At 33.7% G+C, this 24,487-nt stretch overlaps 1 protein-coding gene across 1 annotated transcript in view; it reads right to left on the bottom strand.

The window, feature by feature from the left end:
- The window catches only part of LOC134836807 (dynein axonemal heavy chain 5), a 56,595-nt gene that overhangs the window by 22,373 nt on the left and 9,735 nt on the right, over positions 1-24,487 (bottom strand). Inside the window, exons 10-17 of the mRNA XM_063852039.1 lie at positions 24,200-24,459; positions 21,258-23,741; positions 21,014-21,203; positions 17,354-17,750; positions 16,115-17,259; positions 15,710-15,967; positions 15,107-15,652; positions 14,282-15,016 (exon numbers count right to left, since the gene is read on the bottom strand). Coding sequence (XP_063708109.1) covers positions 14,282-15,016; positions 15,107-15,652; positions 15,710-15,967; positions 16,115-17,259; positions 17,354-17,750; positions 21,014-21,203; positions 21,258-23,741; positions 24,200-24,459 — 6,015 coding nt within the window. The remainder of the gene's footprint in view (positions 1-14,281; positions 15,017-15,106; positions 15,653-15,709; positions 15,968-16,114; positions 17,260-17,353; positions 17,751-21,013; positions 21,204-21,257; positions 23,742-24,199; positions 24,460-24,487) is intronic.

Raw genomic sequence — 24,487 nt, 5'->3', positions numbered from 1 at the left:
AATACGATTTTGAATACAAAAATTACTAAAAATTAAAAAATTTTGAAATTTTTTTTTTATATTTGAGACATTACGCTTTTTTTCTCATGAAACCTAGATAAAACCCAAAAAGCATGCAAGTCAAATTTTGATGAATTGTAGTATATGTTCCATACACTACTTTGTTTTTACCGCACAAAAAGGGCCCATTTTGTGAAACGCCGGCCTAAAAACATCGAAAAATCGTTAGAATCAAAGGCGGTAAGGTGCTAAACGACAGTAAACATTCCAAAAAATTCGAATTGAGGCAAAGAATCTCCCGACTTGAACAAAAAAATCTGGGGCCCAGGCCTCAAAGTTGGGGAAAATGACAAAAACATGGCTTTTTTTGAGCAAAAAAGTATCCTTATTTTTATAGCCGAGAAATTTTTTGAAAAAAATTTTTTTTTTCGCCTGTACATCGAAAACGCAATATTTAGAAAAAGTCCAAAACAAAAGTTGTTTCTAACATCAAAACCTTCATTTTGAGACGGAGAACCGTGATCTAGCTTAATTTTGAAAAATCGGTATGTGAGCCCTCATAATAAGAGGATTTTGACTTAAATTTTTTTTCATCAATTTTTTTTGCTAACATCTTTAAATGGCTCCTGTACATCGAAAACGCAAAATTTAGAAAAAGTCCAAAACAAAAGTTGTTTCTAACATCAAAACCTTCATTTTGAGACGGAGAACCGTGATCTAGCTTAATTTTGAAAAATCGGTATGTGAGCCCTCATAATAAGAGGATTTTGACTTAAATTTTTTTTCATCAATTTTTTTTGCTAACATCTTTAAATGGCTCCTGTACATCGAAAACGCAAAATTTAGAAAAAGTCCAAAACAAAAGTTGTTTCTAACATCAAAACCTTCATTTTGAGACGGAGAACCGTGATCTAGCTTAATTTTGAAAAATCGGTATGTGAGCCCTCATAATAAGAGGATTTTGACTTAAATTTTTTTTCATCAATTTTTTTTGCTAACATCTTTAAATGGCTCCTGTACATCGAAAACGCAAAATTTAGAAAAAGTCCAAAACAAAAGTTGTTTCTAACATCAAAACCTTCATTTTGAGACGGAGAACCGTGATCTAGCTTAATTTTGAAAAATCGGTATGTGAGCCCTCGTAATGAGAGGATTTTGACTTAAATTTTTTTTGCTAACATCTTTAAATGGCTCCTGTACATCGAAAACGCAAAATTTAGAAAAAGTCCAAAACAAAAGTTGTTTCTAACATCAAAACCTTCATTTTGAGACGGAGAACCGTGATCTAGCTTAATTTTGAAAAATCGGTATGTGAGCCCTCATAATAAGAGGATTTTGACTTAAATTTTTTTTCATCAATTTTTTTTGCTAACATCTTTAAATGGCTCCTGTACATCGAAAACGCAAAATTTAGAAAAAGTCCAAAACAAAAGTTGTTTCTAACATCAAAACCTTCATTTTGAGACGGAGAACCGTGATCTAGCTTAATTTTGAAAAATCGGTATGTGAGCCCTCATAATAAGAGGATTTTGACTTAAATTTTTTTTCATCAATTTTTTTTGCTAACATCTTTAAATGGCTCCTGTACATCGAAAACGCAAAATTTAGAAAAAGTCCAAAACAAAAGTTGTTTCTAACATCAAAACCTTCATTTTGAGACGGAGAACCGTGATCTAGCTTAATTTTGAAAAATCGGTATGTGAGCCCTCATAATAAGAGGATTTTGACTTAAATTTTTTTTCATCAATTTTTTTTGCTAACATCTTTAAATGGCTCCTGTACATCGAAAACGCAAAATTTAGAAAAAGTCCAAAACAAAAGTTGTTTCTAACATCAAAACCTTCATTTTGAGACGGAGAACCGTGATCTAGCTTAATTTTGAAAAATCGGTATGTGAGCCCTCATAATAAGAGGATTTTGACTTAAATTTTTTTTCATCAATTTTTTTTTGCTAACATCTTTAAATGGCTCCTGTACATCGAAAACGCAAAATTTAGAAAAAGTCCAAAACAAAAGTTGTTTCTAACATCAAAACCTTCATTTTGAGACGGAGAACCGTGATCTAGCTTAATTTTGAAAAATCGGTATGTGAGCCCTCATAATAAGAGGATTTTGACTTAAATTTTTTTTCATCAATTTTTTTTTGCTAACATCTTTAAATGGCTCCTGTACATCGAAAACGCAAAATTTAGAAAAAGTCCAAAACAAAAGTTGTTTCTAACATCAAAACCTTCATTTTGAGACGGAGAACCGTGATCTAGCTTAATTTTGAAAAATCGGTATGTGAGCCCTCATAATAAGAGGATTTTGACTTAAATTTTTTTTCATCAATTTTTTTTGCTAACATCTTTAAATGGCTCCTGTACATCGAAAACGCAAAATTTAGAAAAAGTCCAAAACAAAAGTTGTTTCTAACATCAAAACCTTCATTTTGAGACGGAGAACCGTGATCTAGCTTAATTTTGAAAAATCGGTATGTGAGCCCTCATAATAAGAGGATTTTGACTTAAATTTTTTTTCATCAATTTTTTTTGCTAACATCTTTAAATGGCTCCTGTACATCGAAAACGCAAAATTTAGAAAAAGTCCAAAACAAAAGTTGTTTCTAACATCAAAACCTTCATTTTGAGACGGAGAACCGTGATCTAGCTTAATTTTGAAAAATCGGTATGTGAGCCCTCATAATAAGAGGATTTTGACTTAAATTTTTTTTCATCAATTTTTTTTGCTAACATCTTTAAATGGCTCCTGTACATCGAAAACGCAAAATTTAGAAAAAGTCCAAAACAAAAGTTGTTTCTAACATCAAAACCTTCATTTTGAGACGGAGAACCGTGATCTAGCTTAATTTTGAAAAATCGGTATGTGAGCCCTCATAATAAGAGGATTTTGACTTAAATTTTTTTTCATCAATTTTTTTTGCTAACATCTTTAAATGGCTCCTGTACATCGAAAACGCAAAATTTAGAAAAAGTCCAAAACAAAAGTTGTTTCTAACATCAAAACCTTCATTTTGAGACGGAGAACCGTGATCTAGCTTAATTTTGAAAAATCGGTATGTGAGCCCTCATAATAAGAGGATTTTGACTTAAATTTTTTTTCATCAATTTTTTTTGCTAACATCTTTAAATGGCTCCTGTACATCGAAAACGCAAAATTTAGAAAAAGTCCAAAACAAAAGTTGTTTCTAACATCAAAACCTTCATTTTGAGACGGAGAACCGTGATCTAGCTTAATTTTGAAAAATCGGTATGTGAGCCCTCATAATAAGAGGATTTTGACTTAAATTTTTTTTCATCAATTTTTTTTGCTAACATCTTTAAATGGCTCCTGTACATCGAAAACGCAAAATTTAGAAAAAGTCCAAAACAAAAGTTGTTTCTAACATCAAAACCTTCATTTTGAGACGGAGAACCGTGATCTAGCTTAATTTTGAAAAATCGGTATGTGAGCCCTCATAATAAGAGGATTTTGACTTAAATTTTTTTTCATCAATTTTTTTTGCTAACATCTTTAAATGGCTCCTGTACATCGAAAACGCAAAATTTAGAAAAAGTCCAAAACAAAAGTTGTTTCTAACATCAAAACCTTCATTTTGAGACGGAGAACCGTGATCTAGCTTAATTTTGAAAAATCGGTATGTGAGCCCTCATAATAAGAGGATTTTGACTTAAATTTTTTTTCATCAATTTTTTTTTGCTAACATCTTTAAATGGCTCCTGTACATCGAAAACGCAAAATTTAGAAAAAGTCCAAAACAAAAGTTGTTTCTAACATCAAAACCTTCATTTTGAGACGGAGAACCGTGATCTAGCTTAATTTTGAAAAATCGGTATGTGAGCCCTCATAATAAGAGGATTTTGACTTAAATTTTTTTTCATCAATTTTTTTGCTAACATCTTTAAATGGCTCCTGTACATCGAAAACGCAAAATTTAGAAAAAGTCCAAAACAAAAGTTGTTTCTAACATCAAAACCTTCATTTTGAGACGGAGAACCGTGATCTAGCTTAATTTTGAAAAATCGGTATGTGAGCCCTCATAATAAGAGGATTTTGACTTAAATTTTTTTTCATCAATTTTTTTTGCTAACATCTTTAAATGGCTCCTGTACATCGAAAACGCAAAATTTAGAAAAAGTCCAAAACAAAAGTTGTTTCTAACATCAAAACCTTCATTTTGAGACGGAGAACCGTGATCTAGCTTAATTTTGAAAAATCGGTATGTGAGCCCTCATAATAAGAGGATTTTGACTTAAATTTTTTTTCATCAATTTTTTTTGCTAACATCTTTAAATGGCTCCTGTACATCGAAAACGCAAAATTTAGAAAAAGTCCAAAACAAAAGTTGTTTCTAACATCAAAACCTTCATTTTGAGACGGAGAACCGTGATCTAGCTTAATTTTGAAAAATCGGTATGTGAGCCCTCATAATAAGAGGATTTTGACTTAAATTTTTTTTCATCAATTTTTTTTGCTAACATCTTTAAATGGCTCCTGTACATCGAAAACGCAAAATTTAGAAAAAGTCCAAAACAAAAGTTGTTTCTAACATCAAAACCTTCATTTTGAGACGGAGAACCGTGATCTAGCTTAATTTTGAAAAATCGGTATGTGAGCCCTCATAATAAGAGGATTTTGACTTAAATTTTTTTTCATCAATTTTTTTTGCTAACATCTTTAAATGGCTCCTGTACATCGAAAACGCAAAATTTAGAAAAAGTCCAAAACAAAAGTTGTTTCTAACATCAAAACCTTCATTTTGAGACGGAGAACCGTGATCTAGCTTAATTTTGAAAAATCGGTATGTGAGCCCTCATAATAAGAGGATTTTGACTTAAATTTTTTTTCATCAATTTTTTTTGCTAACATCTTTAAATGGCTCCTGTACATCGAAAACGCAAAATTTAGAAAAAGTCCAAAACAAAAGTTGTTTCTAACATCAAAACCTTCATTTTGAGACGGAGAACCGTGATCTAGCTTAATTTTGAAAAATCGGTATGTGAGCCCTCATAATAAGAGGATTTTGACTTAAATTTTTTTTCATCAATTTTTTTTGCTAACATCTTTAAATGGCTCCTGTACATCGAAAACGCAAAATTTAGAAAAAGTCCAAAACAAAAGTTGTTTCTAACATCAAAACCTTCATTTTGAGACGGAGAACCGTGATCTAGCTTAATTTTGAAAAATCGGTATGTGAGCCCTCATAATAAGAGGATTTTGACTTAAATTTTTTTTCATCAATTTTTTTTGCTAACATCTTTAAATGGCTCCTGTACATCGAAAACGCAAAATTTAGAAAAAGTCCAAAACAAAAGTTGTTTCTAACATCAAAACCTTCATTTTGAGACGGAGAACCGTGATCTAGCTTAATTTTGAAAAATCGGTATGTGAGCCCTCATAATAAGAGGATTTTGACTTAAATTTTTTTTCATCAATTTTTTTTTGCTAACATCTTTAAATGGCTCCTGTACATCGAAAACGCAAAATTTAGAAAAAGTCCAAAACAAAAGTTGTTTCTAACATCAAAACCTTCATTTTGAGACGGAGAACCGTGATCTAGCTTAATTTTGAAAAATCGGTATGTGAGCCCTCGTAATGAGAGGATTTTGACTTAAATTTTTTTTGCTAACATCTTTAAATGGCTCCTGTACATCGAAAACGCAAAATTTAGAAAAAATCCAAAACAAAAGTTGTTTCTAACATCAAAACCTTCATTTTGAGACGGAGAACCGTGATCTAGCTTAATTTTGAAAAATCGGTATGTGAGCCCTCATAATAAGAGGATTTTGACTTAAATTTTTTTTCATCAATTTTTTTTGCTAACATCTTTAAATGGCTCCTGTACATCGAAAACGCAAAATTTAGAAAAAGTCCAAAACAAAAGTTGTTTCTAACATCAAAACCTTCATTTTGAGACGGAGAACCGTGATCTAGCTTAATTTTGAAAAATCGGTATGTGAGCCCTCATAATAAGAGGATTTTGACTTAAATTTTTTTTCATCAATTTTTTTTGCTAACATCTTTAAATGGCTCCTGTACATCGAAAACGCAAAATTTAGAAAAAGTCCAAAACAAAAGTTGTTTCTAACATCAAAACCTTCATTTTGAGACGGAGAACCGTGATCTAGCTTAATTTTGAAAAATCGGTATGTGAGCCCTCGTAATGAGAGGATTTTGACTTAAATTTTTTTTGCTAACATCTTTAAATGGCTCCTGTACATCGAAAACGCAAAATTTAGAAAAAATCCAAAACAAAAGTTGTTTCTAACATCAAAACCTTCATTTTGAGACGGAGAACCGTGATCTAGCTTAATTTTGAAAAATCGGTATGTGAGCCCTCATAATAAGAGGATTTTGACTTAAATTTTTTTTCATCAATTTTTTTTGCTAACATCTTTAAATGGCTCCTGTACATCGAAAACGCAAAATTTAGAAAAAGTCCAAAACAAAAGTTGTTTCTAACATCAAAACCTTCATTTTGAGACGGAGAACCGTGATCTAGCTTAATTTTGAAAAATCGGTATGTGAGCCCTCGTAATGAGAGGATTTTGACTTAAATTTTTTTTGCTAACATCTTTAAATGGCTCCTGTACATCGAAAACGCAAAATTTAGAAAAAATCCAAAACAAAAGTTGTTTCTAACATCAAAACCTTCATTTTGAGACGGAGAACCGTGATCTAGCTTAATTTTGAAAAATCATAATAAGAGGATTTTGACTTAAATTTTTTTTCATCAATTTTTTTTGCTAACATCTTTAAATGGCTCCTGTACATCGAAAACGCAAAATTTAGAAAAAGTCCAAAACAAAAGTTGATTTTGAACGTGATTAAATTTTGAAAAATTTTTCATAATGAGAGGATTTTCAATTTTTTTTGCTAACATCTTTAAATGGCTCCTGTACATCGAAAACGCAAAATTTAGAAAAAGTCCAAAACAAAAGTTGTTTCTAACATCAAAACCTTCATTTTGAGACGGAGAACCGTGATCTAGCTTAATTTTGAAAAATCGGTATGTGAGCCCTCGTAATAAGAGGATTTTGACTTAAATTTTTTTTGCTAACATCTTTAAATGGCTCCTGTACATCGAAAACGCAAAATTTAGAAAAAATCCAAAACAAAAGTTGTTTCTAACATCAAAACCTTCATTTTGAGACGGAGAACCGTGATCTAGCTTAATTTTGAAAAATCGGTATGTGAGCCCTCATAATAAGAGGATTTTGACTTAAATTTTTTTTCATCAATTTTTTTTGCTAACATCTTTAAATGGCTCCTGTACATCGAAAACGCAAAATTTAGAAAAAGTCCAAAACAAAAGTTGTTTCTAACATCAAAACCTTCATTTTGAGACGGAGAACCGTGATCTAGCTTAATTTTGAAAAATCGGTATGTGAGCCCTCATAATAAGAGGATTTTGACTTAAATTTTTTTTCATCAATTTTTTTTGCTAACATCTTTAAATGGCTCCTGTACATCGAAAACGCAAAATTTAGAAAAAGTCCAAAACAAAAGTTGTTTCTAACATCAAAACCTTCATTTTGAGACGGAGAACCGTGATCTAGCTTAATTTTGAAAAATCGGTATGTGAGCCCTCATAATAAGAGGATTTTGACTTAAATTTTTTTTCATCAATTTTTTTTGCTAACATCTTTAAATGGCTCCTGTACATCGAAAACGCAAAATTTAGAAAAAGTCCAAAACAAAAGTTGTTTCTAACATCAAAACCTTCATTTTGAGACGGAGAACCGTGATCTAGCTTAATTTTGAAAAATCGGTATGTGAGCCCTCATAATAAGAGGATTTTGACTTAAATTTTTTTTCATCAATTTTTTTTGCTAACATCTTTAAATGGCTCCTGTACATCGAAAACGCAAAATTTAGAAAAAGTCCAAAACAAAAGTTGTTTCTAACATCAAAACCTTCATTTTGAGACGGAGAACCGTGATCTAGCTTAATTTTGAAAAATCGGTATGTGAGCCCTCATAATAAGAGGATTTTGACTTAAATTTTTTTTCATCAATTTTTTTTGCTAACATCTTTAAATGGCTCCTGTACATCGAAAACGCAAAATTTAGAAAAAGTCCAAAACAAAAGTTGTTTCTAACATCAAAACCTTCATTTTGAGACGGAGAACCGTGATCTAGCTTAATTTTGAAAAATCGGTATGTGAGCCCTCATAATAAGAGGATTTTGACTTAAATTTTTTTTCATCAATTTTTTTTGCTAACATCTTTAAATGGCTCCTGTACATCGAAAACGCAAAATTTAGAAAAAGTCCAAAACAAAAGTTGTTTCTAACATCAAAACCTTCATTTTGAGACGGAGAACCGTGATCTAGCTTAATTTTGAAAAATCGGTATGTGAGCCCTCATAATAAGAGGATTTTGACTTAAATTTTTTTTCATCAATTTTTTTTGCTAACATCTTTAAATGGCTCCTGTACATCGAAAACGCAAAATTTAGAAAAAGTCCAAAACAAAAGTTGTTTCTAACATCAAAACCTTCATTTTGAGACGGAGAACCGTGATCTAGCTTAATTTTGAAAAATCGGTATGTGAGCCCTCATAATAAGAGGATTTTGACTTAAATTTTTTTTCATCAATTTTTTTTGCTAACATCTTTAAATGGCTCCTGTACATCGAAAACGCAAAATTTAGAAAAAGTCCAAAACAAAAGTTGTTTCTAACATCAAAACCTTCATTTTGAGACGGAGAACCGTGATCTAGCTTAATTTTGAAAAATCGGTATGTGAGCCCTCATAATAAGAGGATTTTGACTTAAATTTTTTTTCATCAATTTTTTTTGCTAACATCTTTAAATGGCTCCTGTACATCGAAAACGCAAAATTTAGAAAAAGTCCAAAACAAAAGTTGTTTCTAACATCAAAACCTTCATTTTGAGACGGAGAACCGTGATCTAGCTTAATTTTGAAAAATCGGTATGTGAGCCCTCATAATAAGAGGATTTTGACTTAAATTTTTTTTCATCAATTTTTTTTGCTAACATCTTTAAATGGCTCCTGTACATCGAAAACGCAAAATTTAGAAAAAGTCCAAAACAAAAGTTGTTTCTAACATCAAAACCTTCATTTTGAGACGGAGAACCGTGATCTAGCTTAATTTTGAAAAATCGGTATGTGAGCCCTCATAATAAGAGGATTTTGACTTAAATTTTTTTTCATCAATTTTTTTGCTAACATCTTTAAATGGCTCCCGTACATCGAAAACGCAAAATTTAGAAAAAGTCCAAAACAAAAGTTGTTTCTAACATCAAAACCTTCATTTTGAGACGGAGAACCGTGATCTAGCTTAATTTTGAAAAATCGGTATGTGAGCCCTCATAATAAGAGGATTTTGACTTAAATTTTTTTTAATCAATTTTTTTCGCTAACATCTTTAAATGGCTCCTGTACATCGAAAACGCAAAATTTAGAAAAAGTCCAAAACAAAAGTTGTTTCTAACATCAAAACCTTCATTTTGAGACGGAGAACCGTGATCTAGCTTAATTTTGAAAAATTGGTATGTGAGCCCTCATAATAAGAGGATTTTGACTTAAATTTTTTTTCATCAATTTTTTTTGCTAACATCTTTAAAAGGCTCCTGTACATCGAAAACGCAAAATTTAGAAAAAGTCCAAAACAAAAGTTGTTTCTAACATCAAAACCTTCATTTTGAGACGGAGAACCGTGATCTAGCTTAATTTTGAAAAATCGGTATGTGAGCCCTCATAATAAGAGGATTTTGACTTAAATTTTTTTGCTAACATCTTTAAATGGCTCCTGTACATCGAAAACGCAAAATTTAGAAAAAGTCCAAAACAAAAGTTGTTTCTAACATCAAAACCTTCATTTTGAGACGGAGAACCGTGATCTAGCTTAATTTTGAAAAATCGGTATGTGAGCCCTCATAATAAGAGGATTTTGACTTAAATTTTTTTTCATCAATTTTTTTCGCTAACATCTTTAAATGGCTCCTGTACATCGAAAACGCAAAATTTAGAAAAAGTCCAAAACAAAAGTTGTTTCTAACATCAAAACCTTCATTTTGAGACGGAGAACCGTGATCTAGCTTAATTTTGAAAAATCGGTATGTGAGCCCTCATAATAAGAGGATTTTGACTTAAATTTTTTTTCATCAATTTTTTTTGCTAACATCTTTAAATGGCTCCTGTACATCGAAAACGCAAAATTTAGAAAAAGTCCAAAACAAAAGTTGTTTCTAACATCAAAACCTTCATTTTGAGACGGAGAACCGTGATCTAGCTTAATTTTGAAAAATCGGTATGTGAGCCCTCATAATAAGAGGATTTTGACTTAAATTTTTTTTCATCAATTTTTTTGCTAACATCTTTAAATGGCTCCTGTACATCGAAAACGCAAAATTTAGAAAAAGTCCAAAACAAAAGTTGTTTCTAACATCAAAACCTTCATTTTGAGACGGAGAACCGTGATCTAGCTTAATTTTGAAAAATCGGTATGTGAGCCCTCATAATAAGAGGATTTTGACTTAAATTTTTTTTCATCAATTTTTTTGCTAACATCTTTAAATGGCTCCTGTACATCGAAAACGCAAAATTTAGAAAAAGTCCAAAACAAAAGTTGTTTCTAACATCAAAACCTTCATTTTGAGACGGAGAACCGTGATCTAGCTTAATTTTGAAAAATCGGTATGTGAGCCCTCATAATAAGAGGATTTTGACTTAAATTTTTTTTCATCAATTTTTTTGCTAACATCTTTAAATGGCTCCTGTACATCGAAAACGCAAAATTTAGAAAAAGTCCAAAACAAAAGTTGTTTCTAACATCAAAACCTTCATTTTGAGACGGAGAACCGTGATCTAGCTTAATTTTGAAAAATCGGTATGTGAGCCCTCATAATAAGAGGATTTTGACTTAAATTTTTTTTCATCAATTTTTTTGCTAACATCTTTAAATGGCTCCTGTACATCGAAAACGCAAAATTTAGAAAAAGTCCAAAACAAAAGTTGTTTCTAACATCAAAACCTTCATTTTGAGACGGAGAACCGTGATCTAGCTTAATTTTGAAAAATCGGTATGTGAGCCCTCATAATAAGAGGATTTTGACTTAAATTTTTTTTCATCAATTTTTTTGCTAACATCTTTAAATGGCTCCTGTACATCGAAAACGCAAAATTTAGAAAAAGTCCAAAACAAAAGTTGTTTCTAACATCAAAACCTTCATTTTGAGACGGAGAACCGTGATCTAGCTTAATTTTGAAAAATCGGTATGTGAGCCCTCATAATAAGAGGATTTTGACTTAAATTTTTTTTCATCAATTTTTTTGCTAACATCTTTAAATGGCTCCTGTACATCGAAAACGCAAAATTTAGAAAAAGTCCAAAACAAAAGTTGTTTCTAACATCAAAACCTTCATTTTGAGACGGAGAACCGTGATCTAGCTTAATTTTGAAAAATCGGTATGTGAGCCCTCATAATAAGAGGATTTTGACTTAAATTTTTTTTCATCAATTTTTTTGCTAACATCTTTAAATGGCTCCTGTACATCGAAAACGCAAAATTTAGAAAAAGTCCAAAACAAAAGTTGTTTCTAACATCAAAACCTTCATTTTGAGACGGAGAACCGTGATCTAGCTTAATTTTGAAAAATCGGTATGTGAGCCCTCATAATAAGAGGATTTTGACTTAAATTTTTTTTCATCAATTTTTTTGCTAACATCTTTAAATGGCTCCTGTACATCGAAAACGCAAAATTTAGAAAAAGTCCAAAACAAAAGTTGTTTCTAACATCAAAACCTTCATTTTGAGACGGAGAACCGTGATCTAGCTTAATTTTGAAAAATCGGTATGTGAGCCCTCATAATAAGAGGATTTTGACTTAAATTTTTTTTCATCAATTTTTTTGCTAACATCTTTAAATGGCTCCTGTACATCGAAAACGCAAAATTTAGAAAAAGTCCAAAACAAAAGTTGTTTCTAACATCAAAACCTTCATTTTGAGACGGAGAACCGTGATCTAGCTTAATTTTGAAAAATCGGTATGTGAGCCCTCATAATAAGAGGATTTTGACTTAAATTTTTTTTCATCAATTTTTTTGCTAACATCTTTAAATGGCTCCTGTACATCGAAAACGCAAAATTTAGAAAAAGTCCAAAACAAAAGTTGTTTCTAACATCAAAACCTTCATTTTGAGACGGAGAACCGTGATCTAGCTTAATTTTGAAAAATCGGTATGTGAGCCCTCATAATAAGAGGATTTTGACTTAAATTTTTTTTCATCAATTTTTTTGCTAACATCTTTAAATGGCTCCTGTACATCGAAAACGCAAAATTTAGAAAAAGTCCAAAACAAAAGTTGTTTCTAACATCAAAACCTTCATTTTGAGACGGAGAACCGTGATCTAGCTTAATTTTGAAAAATCGGTATGTGAGCCCTCATAATAAGAGGATTTTGACTTAAATTTTTTTTCATCAATTTTTTTGCTAACATCTTTAAATGGCTCCTGTACATCGAAAACGCAAAATTTAGAAAAAGTCCAAAACAAAAGTTGTTTCTAACATCAAAACCTTCATTTTGAGACGGAGAACCGTGATCTAGCTTAATTTTGAAAAATCGGTATGTGAGCCCTCATAATAAGAGGATTTTGACTTAAATTTTTTTTCATCAATTTTTTTGCTAACATCTTTAAATGGCTCCTGTACATCGAAAACGCAAAATTTAGAAAAAGTCCAAAACAAAAGTTGTTTCTAACATCAAAACCTTCATTTTGAGACGGAGAACCGTGATCTAGCTTAATTTTGAAAAATCGGTATGTGAGCCCTCATAATAAGAGGATTTTGACTTAAATTTTTTTTCATCAATTTTTTTGCTAACATCTTTAAATGGCTCCTGTACATCGAAAACGCAAAATTTAGAAAAAGTCCAAAACAAAAGTTGTTTCTAACATCAAAACCTTCATTTTGAGACGGAGAACCGTGATCTAGCTTAATTTTGAAAAATCGGTATGTGAGCCCTCATAATAAGAGGATTTTGACTTAAATTTTTTTTCATCAATTTTTTTGCTAACATCTTTAAATGGCTCCTGTACATCGAAAACGCAAAATTTAGAAAAAGTCCAAAACAAAAGTTGTTTCTAACATCAAAACCTTCAATTTGAGACGGAGAACCGTGATCTAGCTTAATTTTGAAAAATCGGTATGTGAGCCCTCATAATAAGAGGATTTTGACTTAAATTTTTTTTCATCAATTTTTTTGCTAACATCTTTAAATGGCTCCTGTACATCGAAAACGCAAAATTTAGAAAAAGTCCAAAACAAAAGTTGTTTCTAACATCAAAACCTTCATTTTGAGACGGAGAACCGTGATCTAGCTTAATTTTGAAAAATCGGTATGTGAGCCCTCATAATAAGAGGATTTTGACTTAAATTTTTTTTCATCAATTTTTTTGCTAACATCTTTAAATGGCTCCTGTACATCGAAAACGCAAAATTTAGAAAAAGTCCAAAACAAAAGTTGTTTCTAACATCAAAACCTTCATTTTGAGACGGAGAACCGTGATCTAGCTTAATTTTGAAAAATCGGTATGTGAGCCCTCATAATAAGAGGATTTTGACTTAAATTTTTTTTCATCAATTTTTTTGCTAACATCTTTAAATGGCTCCTGTACATCGAAAACGCAAAATTTAGAAAAAGTCCAAAACAAAAGTTGTTTCTAACATCAAAACCTTCATTTTGAGACGGAGAACCGTGATCTAGCTTAATTTTGAAAAATCGGTATGTGAGCCCTCATAATAAGAGGATTTTGACTTAAATTTTTTTTCATCAATTTTTTTCGCTAACATCTTTAAATGGCTCCTGTACATCGAAAACGCAAAATTTAGAAAAAGTCCAAAACAAAAGTTGTTTCTAACATCAAAACCTTCATTTTGAGACGGAGAACCGTGATCTAGCTTAATTTTCAAAAATCTGTACATGAGCCCTCATAATAAGAGGATTTTGACTTAAATTTTTTTTTAATCAATTTTTTTCGCTAACATCTTTAAATGTTTCCTGTACATCGGAAACGCAAAATTTAGAAAAAGTCTTTTTTGTAGTTTTTAGTACATTGTGTTTATATGTTTGTCCAGCATATGAAGAATTGGCAATAATTTCTCTTAAACTAAACAATGACTCGGTACACAAACGGGTTATGTAACAAACATATACTACAATTCGAATTTGCTTAGCTAATTCAAGGTACTTTTATTTTCAAGTTCATTTTTAATGGTTTCATAAAGAAAATTGAAGGCAAAAAATGAGCTTACCTTTAAACTCTCTTGCCAACTCGGTTTCGGGGACGGAGCTGCTGTATCCGCAATCACTGGATGTATTTTCCGTTGGAACAAGATGAGCACACAGTCCATAATTCGCATAATCAAATGGGGAGGACGACCTAATTTACGGACTGTTGCAATATGTGCTGGTTTAATTGTATTCAAGGCGGCTTCAGCTTCCTCCAACGCTGGTTTTGCTGCTTCAAGTTTCTCCTCGGCAAGCGCTTTCTCTACCGCAATCGATTGTACAAGAGCTTCTGCTCTTTCCTTAACCACCAAAACTTGATTCTTCACAATTTCCGCCTGCATTGCCTTCTCCGTGACAGATACAAGTACACGTTCAGCTTTTGCCGAGGCAGCAGCAAGTTCCAACTCCATCACTGCCAGATCTTTCTTGAGAAGCTCTACGGAATCCGAAGCTTCTGCCAATTTTTCCAAGCCTGTGTCCATTTTTTCCGCTCCTTCGCATAACTCGCGATGCTTAATCGTGTAGATGGTTTTGTAACCACCAATGAAATTGAGATAGGACTTTGGCGTAACGTGCGTCGCGCGTCTAAATCTTTGGAAATACTCGGAAGAAGTTTCTGAAACTACATCTTGTATGAAACCTAGAGCATTCACAAGCGAGTCCTTTACTTGCGCAGTGCATTCTATCTCGAAGTCGGCTAAAAAGTGATGGGCAACCGCCACGAGAGCGTCACGTGGCCATGGTTGGAACCAATCAATCTAAGCGGGGGGAAGAGAAAATTGATGAAAATTGATGAGCCGTCACCATGTGAAATGAATGAAAGTAACAGAAAATGACAAAAAACTTACTGTACACCCAGAAACTAAAGCGGGAAATAGCACTACGCGTCTACGGAAGGTTTCCCCAACGGGCGAGAAGCAGAAGACAACGTGTAGATTGTGAACTGTTCTGGCAAGGAAAAATTCCATAACATTTTCAGCACTAACGCTCTTCTTTTGATTTTCTCGCTTCATCACGGGCGATAGCTCGGATACGATTTCCTGCTGTTCATCTTTGGTAAAGAGATTCGAAATAACACCAGATGACAAAATGTTATTCAGATACTCGAGGAAACCTTCCTCTTTGACATCTAAGTCGGTAAAGATAAAGGTTGTGCCCTTGCCCTGAACGCCGCATGTGCGATACAAAAGTTTCAAGTCTTCTAAGAAGTTTGCAATGTTGTAAGAACGTGTCAAGCTAATCTGGAAGGTTTTGTATCCGGCAATGAAGGACGAGAGTTTTGTCAGACTTTGTTTGCCGGATCCTCCCACGCCAACTAACATAACGTTGCCTCGAGGATGGCGTATAACACGGGATATTTTTACCAAGTGCAACATTGCATCAGGGAAGAATACCTAAAAAAATCACAAAAAATCAACAAAAAATCTTCTTCAATAAAAAATTCAACTCACCAAGTCCATACCCGTTCCTCGCACCATCTCATTAAACTGCATCAGGAACATCTTAAGACGTTCCCGCAACACTTCGTAACTGTAAACGGGCTCATAAACCTTCGGCAGCTCCATATCTGTGTCTTCGCCCTCTTCTCCTGTGGGCTCAGGGGCATCTCGCATAAAGTCTACGAAGACAGGATTGGCCTTTGTCATTTCAACGTACTCCTCGCCCAGTTTTTCGTGTACCAATGCCACGAGTTCCGTGTTGAACCATTCCTGTGGACGACAAATTCAGTCAGTCGAACTTTGGCACTCTCTAAAAAAAATCTAAGAACGGTGCAAAAACAAGCCTTTGTGTGTGATTTGTGCCAAACGTGTTCGAGCTGCGGCGTTTGCATCCACAAGATGTGTACGACGACTTACCTTGTCAACTGGGACAGTAAAGCGGTCAGCGAATACTCTGGTACACTCGTGTTTCCACAATTGTATCAAAATATGATCTGACACAATGACGGTAGAAAGTGTGCCTATCATGCCCTGCCATATGCGAGACAAGTCCCGAAGTGAAAAGACGTAATGGAATTTTGCGGGTGTCGGCAGCAACTTGATTCGCGTTTTCTGCCACAAAATCCGCGTCGTTGGAATGAGTTTTTTCACCAAATTTCGCACTTCAACGCAAAATCCACGTTTGACATTGTAATGACCTTCGCCCAAAGTGCGGAAAATCGTGTCGATTGACACGTCATCGGGAACAGTACAATTAAAAATACAAAATTGTCGCTTTAAACGTGACGGAATGTCACTTCTGCCTCCGCCAGGCAATCCCATGGCAGCTACAAATTGAACATCGACGATTATCGTAAAGTCTCCGGGTTTCTCCAAGCTGTAGAAGCCTCTCATATCCATAGTTTGTCGCACAATCTCGTTCGTAACTTGATCTCCCCATTCGTTGACGTGAGGCATATTGATGTCATCGATAAATACAACGAGCTTTCTTCCGCCCGGAGGTCCAAAAGTGTTTCCCATCCTCTTATCGACGTAACTTTCGATGGTTTTTTGGAAATGATACGGAGTTGTAGCCGACGAGAAGTTAAAAGCACGAATCATGTACGTTTCGGGATTTAAACCCTTTTGGAAGTTCTTTAACATGATCGTTTTTGCTGTTCCCTGTTCGCCAATCAGCAATAATCCGCGTTCCTGAAGCGCGATCGTCTTTATGAAATATTCAATTCGAACGTTATCCGGAATGGGAACTAAAATGCTCAGGTAATCCGGAGTCGATAGCTCGGGATATTGATATGGCGTGACGAGAGTGCGCCAGAGACGCCATTCACTGTTTTTGGCGACAAAAAAGTCGAAAATACTCGCATTTGTCCATTCCTCGTCTTTGGGCAGATCCAAACTGGCAAAAGTTTTGCGGAAGAAATCATCCATTTTGAGACGATCGGCGCCATTGAGCACTGCGCCAAGACCCCATGTGAGTGCGAAGATGTAAAGACGTGTCAAATGCTCCACAGAACATCCTTCTTCCTTTATTTTTGGGTTATCGAAGTCGTCTAAATCGTCATCTACGAAAATTTTTCAATTAGATTTTTTATTAAAAAAGTGAAAATTTGATTTTTTCAAAAAAATTTCGTTGAAATTTAAAGTTACCATCAATACTTCCTGCGTTGGATAGTTTTTCATCCCTCAATTCGTCCTCTTTTCCCGTTGGGATCAAACCCTCAAGAATACATATCATTTGATGGATCACATTACATTGTAATATTTCCATCATCATAAGTAAATTTTGGGTGACCCAAGTGTACGTTTGAATGAATGACAGTTCAAACAAGTCGGAAAAGACAGTTTTTTCACGAGGACTTCGAGTTTTTACCCATGCACTTAGTAAAGGCTTCCAATCCAAACCTGATGACGACATGTAGACCATTCCGTTGCGAGAAACAGTTGCAGGACTCGCATTGTCGATGTTGTGTGGTTCGAAGATGATTTTGCAGTTTGGCGACATTGGGAGACGATCGCCGTTTGCCAAGGTAAGGGTTTTGTTGTCATCTAAGACCTGAAAAATATTATAAAAAATTAAGATTTTGAGTAAAAATTAGAGTTAATACGTAATTTTCATGTTAAAAGTATATTTGATGATATTTGGAAATACAAACGCTGATAAATTTAACAAGTCACTTTTTGACCAGTTTTAAGCCTAAAATTGAATAAATATTCATTCTAAAGTTGATTTCTGTGCATATTGGGTCGATATTTGACATAACAAAAAAATCAGCGTTTTGAAGTTCAAACGCTGATAAATTTAACAAGTCACTTTTTGATCAGTTTTATGCCTAAAATTGAATAAATATTCATTCTAAAGTTGATTTCTGTTCATATTGGGTCGATATTTGACGAAACAAAAAAATCAGCGTTTTGAAGTTCAAACGCTTATAAATTTAACAAGTCACTTTTTGATCAGTTTTATGGCTAAAATTCTAAAGTTGATTTCTGTGCATATTGGGTCGATATTTGACGTAACAAAAAAATCAGCGTTTTGAAGTTCAAACGCTGATAAATTTAACAAGCCACTTTTTGATCAGTTTTATGCCTAAAATTGAATAAATATTCATTCTAAAGTTGATTTCTGTGCATATTGGGTCGATATTTGACGTAACAAAAAAATCAGCGTTTTGAAGTAAAAACGCTGATTTTTTTGCAAGTCAATTTTTGATCACTTTTAAGCCTAAAATTGAATAAATATTCATTCTAAAGTTGATTTCTGTGCATATTGGGTCGATATTTGACATAACAAAAAAATCAGCGTTTTGAAGTTCAAACGCTGATTTTTTTACAAGTCATTTTTTGATCAGTTTTAAGCCTAAAATTGAATAAATATTCATTCTAAAGTTGATTTCTGTGCATATTGGGTCGATATTTGACATAACAAAAAAATCAGCGTTTTGAAGTTCAAACGCTGATTTTTTTTACAAGTCATTCTTTGATCAGTTTTAAGCCTAAAATTGAATAAATATTCATTCTAAAGTTGATTTCTGTTCATATTGGGTCGATATTTGACATAACAAAAAAATCAGCGTTTTGAAGTTCAAACGCTGATTTTTTTTCAAGTCATTCTTTGATCAGTTTTAAGCCTAAAATTAAATAAATATTCATTCTAAAGTTGATTTCTGTGCATATTGGGTCGATATTTGCCGTAACAAAAAAATCAGCGTTTTGAAGTTCAAACGCTGATAAATTTAACAAGTCACTTTTTGATCAGTTTTAAGCCTAAAATTGAATAAATATTAATTCTAAAGATGATTTCTGTGCATATTGGGTCATTTATAACAAAAAAATGGGTTCAAACGCTGATAAATTTAACAAGTCACTTTTTGAGTTTTAACAAATAAAAATCTAAAGTTGATTTCTGTGCATATTGGGTTTTGAGCCTAAAATTGTTCAAAGTTGATTTCTGATAATTTGATGAAACAAAAAAATAGATTTATCAGAGTTTGAAGGGTCTAAAATTGAATAAATATTCATTCTAAAGTTCATTTCTGTTCATATTGGGTCGATATTTGACGTAACAAAAAAATCAGCGTTTTGAAGTTCAAACGCTGATAAATTTAACAAGTCACTTTTTGACCAGTTTTAAGCCTAAAATTGAATAAATATTCATTCTAAAGTTGATTTCTGTGCATATTGGGTCGAAATTTGATGAAACAAAAAAATCAGAGTTTGGAGGTTCAAACTCTGATAATTTATCAGAGTTTGAAGGGTCAAACTCTGATTTTTTTACAAGTCACTTTTTGACCAGTTTTAAGCCTAAAATTGAATAAATATTCATTCTAAAGATGATTTTTGATCATATTGGGTCGAAATTTGATGAAACAAAAAAATCAGAGTTTGGAGGTTTGAAGGGTCAAACTCTGATTTTTTTACAAGTCACTTTTTGACCAGTTTTAAGCCTAAAATTGAATAAATATTCATTCTAAAGTTGATTTCTGTTCATATTGGGTCGATATTTGATGTAACAAAAAAATCAGAGTTTGAAGGTTCAAACTCTGATTTTTTTACAAGTCACTTTTTGACCAGTTTTAAGCCTAAAATTGAATAAATATTCATTCTAAAGATGATTTTTGATCATATTGGGTCGAAATTTGATGAAACAAAAAAATCAGAGTTTGGAGGTTCAAACTCTGATTTTTTTACAAGTCACTTTTTGACCAGTTTTAAGCCTAAAATTGAATAAATATTCATTCTAAAGATGATTTTTGATCATATTGGGTCGAAATTTGATGAAACAAAAAAATCAGAGTTTGGAGGTTCAAACTCTGATTTTTTTTACAAGTCACTTTTTGACCAGTTTTAAGCCTAAAATTGAATAAATATTCATTCTAAAGTTGATTTCTGTTCATATTGGGTCGATATTTGATGTAACAAAAAAATCAGAGTTTGGAGGGTCAAACTCTGATTTTTTTACAATTCATTTTTTGAACACTTTTAAGCCTAAAATTGAATAAATATTCATTCTAAAGATGATTTTTGATCATATTGGGTCGAAATTTGATGAAACAAAAAAATCAGAGTTTGGAGGTTCAAACTCTGATTTTTTTACAAGTCACTTTTTGACCAGTTTTAAGCCTAAAATTGAATAAATATTCATTCTAAAGATGATTTTTGATCATATTGGGTCGAAATTTGATGAAACAAAAAAATCAGAGTTTGGAGGTTCAAACTCTGATTTTTTTACAAGTCACTTTTTGACCAGTTTTAAGCCTAAAATTGAATAAATATTCATTCTAAAGTTGATTTCTGTTCATATTGGGTCGATATTTGATGTAACAAAAAAATCAGAGTTTGGAGGGTCAAACTCTGATTTTTTTACAAGTCTTTTTTTGACCAGTTTTAAGCCTAAAATTGAATAAATATTCATTCTAAAGATGATTTTTGATCATATTGGGTCGAAATTTGATGAAACAAAAAAATCAGAGTTTGGAGGTTCAAACTCTGATTTTTTTACAAGTCACTTTTTGACCAGTTTTAAGCCTAAAATTGAATAAATATTCATTCTAAAGATGATTTTTGATCATATTGGGTCGAAATTTGATGAAACAAAAAAATCAGAGTTTGGAGGTTCAAACTCTGATTTTTTTTACAAGTCACTTTTCGATCAGTTTTAAGCCTAAAATTGAATAAATATTCATTCTAAAGTTGATTTCAGTTCATATTGGGTCGATATTTGACGTAACAAAAAATTTAATAAAAACTTTCATAAAACTAACAAGATTTGACAAATTTAAAAAAAAAAATCATGTAATTGTTCAAAAAAAAACTTACGGAATTCAAATTTTCAATCCAAATAGAGTCAACTGGTCCATCAAGAACCAACCAAACGTGATCTTTCTTCATTTTCAATGTCTTACGCCACATAGCACTGAAAATCCCATCTGTCCAATCATTTGTTGCGACATCCAACTTTCCAAACATTTGAGCAGCTGTTATGGATTTCGGGTTCATACGCATTTCCCTAAAAAAAAAAATTAAAAATTAATCCTGATACTCAAAAAATATCTTTTCATACTTATGTGGCTCCCCGCAATGCGTTAAAGCTCTCATCAAAATATGAATACATTTTGTCTTTCCCGCTCCCGATGGTCCCAACGTCATAATTCCATGACGAACTCGCTGCGTTTCATACAGCTGAATCAACTTGAGAGTCCATGGGGGATGATTTATCAAGCCACAATCCTGCACTTGTGTATCGATCGCAGCTTCGAGTTCAGCATATGTCGTCTTCTCCAACGACTGATTCGGGAACAAATCACTGATGAGCGACATGAAAAGCGGTTCATCCTCGTCAATGAGTTTCGACAAGTTCATGTCACGCAAAACTCGCATCACGATGGTACTTTCGCTGTCGCGCGTATTTTGACGCTTCGATGTTCCAAGAGTTCTCAAGACTGACAAAATATTTCTCAAACCAAAATCGTAATGAACTTGTTTCGTGAGTTGTTCTTCACAGAGTTTGTAGAGCGTGTAGAATTTACGCGCCAAAGTGATATTTTCCAAGAAACCGCAAGACGCTAATTTGACACGAATGATAATTTGACGATCGGGTACCATCATAGCGACGGTACGGAATTGAATTTTCAAGTTTTCAGGTAGTTCTTTGCGACCCGCGTATCCGGGATTCATTGTGATGAAGATGCCGTATTCGGTATTTAAGTCAATTAAGTCGCCATCGGTGAAAATGAACGTTTTTTTCTTCTCCTTCTTCGCTGCGAGAATGACGGCAACTTGTTGCGCAGCTACTGACAACACGGGAAGCTCAATTCGGTTGAACTCATCGAAACAACCCCAACTACCCGACATCGAGAGTCCTTTGTAGATCCTTCCCAAGCCACGGTAATCCATTTGATCCGAACAATTGAAGACAACGACATATTTTCCCAAAGTTTTTGCCATATCCTTCACGGTTTCCGTTTTTCCCGTTCCTGCAGGCCCACACGGGCTTCCTCCCATGCACAAGGCAATCGCCTGTGCCAACGTGATGTAACAACGATCCGTTAGAGGAGTAATGACCAAACGTTCTGTGCATCCCAGATACTCATTTTGGTAAGTAAACACGACATCCGTGATGGAAATCCAAGTTTTGTCCAAATCTTCCTTGAAATAGAAACGACATTGCTTCAACCATTCAAAATCGTTCGAGGATTTGATGTTCATGCGACACAATCCGTCGAAAATATCTCGTTGATGCACGTGGATCGTAATTAAAGTCTCAAATTTCGTTCGATCCATCTTCGACAAGTCTCTCGTGGTTTGGTCAATTAACGTATTCAACAACTCCAAGAATTTATTATTTGTTTCTGTCATCATTTTCTTCTCCTGACGCGCTTGCATAAGTGCTAATTCAGCATCTCTGGTCCAAATCATCTGAATTCCGAGAATTCCCACTTGCGCCGGCATTTTATCCAAAAATGCGAGAATATTCAAGTTGGGATCGTTCACAGCTTGATGCGCACTGCGGATAATCGAGTGAAGCGAGGATTGTGCCGAACAGAGAAGAGATGTTAACCACGTTTCGACAGATCCTTCCGCTCGAATGCCTCGATCGAGCATAATTTGTTCGCCTTCCGACGAAATAATTGCCATCATTTTGTTGTATTCCACATCATGGAACTTGACAAATCGGGTATTGTCGAAAATGGACAAAAGATGATTTTGAATAGTGTGCGAATCGGAAGCTTGTCCGAGAATTTCCAACAAAGCTGGATCGGAAACGAAGAAAAATCGCGGAAACATCATACGTTTCTTCTCCAGGTATCCGCTGAGGGATTTCTGACAAAGTTCAAGTTGTTCCTGCAAATGAGGCAAAAGTTGTTTGAGCAAGTCGTCGCCAACGCAGCACGCTACAACGCCGGGCGTTTCATGTGCACGTTGCATAATTTTCTGCCAAGACTTGTCAATTTTCGAGAAACGTTTTGCTTCTTTCGGCAGCTGTTTGGCAATGTCGCCGCCCACGAACACAGCTTCCAAGTAGACCCACATGTTTTGTACGAGCAACCATCGCTCGAGGATGTCGTTCGAGTTGGAGAGATCATAGACCCATTGTTGGATCTGTTTGCGGAAGGGAGCGTTGTAACGATTGGACAAAAGTGATCCGAGTACCATTAAACTATCCTCGAGTTGTCCAATCGTTTCTGCCGTTGTATCGCCTCGCAATAGCAATTCACCGCGATTGTTAAAGTGCATGAAGGACAATTCGTGCACGGACCATTCGTTCGTTACTTGCTTCAATTTCGCCTCGATGTCCTTTTCTTTCATGGCGGAGATGCAAATGTCCTCGATATCTTCTTTGTGCTTCAGCAGAGGAGCTTCAAGGATGTTTTTCAGCGAAAATCCTTCGCTGTCGAACTCGAAGGTGTATTTTGTCACTTCCATGATACGTTGCCAATGACGCGGCTTCATCGCGCGGTTCGCCATCAACTCTAAAAGGGGACACATGTCGTTGAAGTCATCAATAGTACGTTTGAGCGCATGGAAAGCAGGCCATTCCTTGAGACTGAAAAAAAAGGTAAAATTTTATTAAAACAGACTTTAAGGCGAGCGCAATTTTAAAAAATGTTTCACATTAGTTAAGACCTCAAATTAAGGAAGGAAATTTTTTTTACAATTTTTGAGTTTTCGCATGAAAATTAAGTGACATTGAAAAGATATGTAAAAACGTAATTTTTATTTTGAGAGACCATTTGATGGTTTTTAAGCTTGAAATTCATCAAAAGTTATGAAAAATGCCTTTGGATGTTTTTTGGATGGTTCTCAAGCTTGAAAATTGAAAAATAAAAAATACGTAATTTTCATCTTGAGAGCCCATTTGATAATTTTGAAGCTTGAAATTGATCAAAAGTTATGAAAAATGCCTTTGGATGTTTTTTGAATGGTTCTTAAGCTTGAAAATTGATAAATGTGAAACATTTTTGAAAATTATAAAAATATTAGCTAAAAACTAAAAATACTTACCCCTTTGGTAGTTTTCTGCAGCGATTCTGGAATTCCATTAGCTCGTTATTGATTTCCTCAATGTCAACCTCGCCCCAAGGTATATCGTAATAGCTACTAACGCGATCAATGACGTCATTGTATAGCTTATACAGCTTCTGCAACAAGTTTAGCTCTTTACGAATCTGAGCTAACTCCGGATAATCGGTTTGTGGAAGGCCAAACAGTTCTTCGCCCGTTTGGTAAGTTTGCAATCGGCGCCACATGCCATCAAAACGGTTCTAAAAAAGCAATTTAAAATTAATTTTC

This window comes from Culicoides brevitarsis, chromosome 1 (genome assembly GCF_036172545.1).
Source record: "Culicoides brevitarsis isolate CSIRO-B50_1 chromosome 1, AGI_CSIRO_Cbre_v1, whole genome shotgun sequence".
Taxonomy (NCBI): domain Eukaryota; kingdom Metazoa; phylum Arthropoda; class Insecta; order Diptera; family Ceratopogonidae; genus Culicoides; species Culicoides brevitarsis.
Note: the sequence above shows the minus strand (reverse complement) of the source record. Positions and strands in the feature narration are given on the sequence as shown.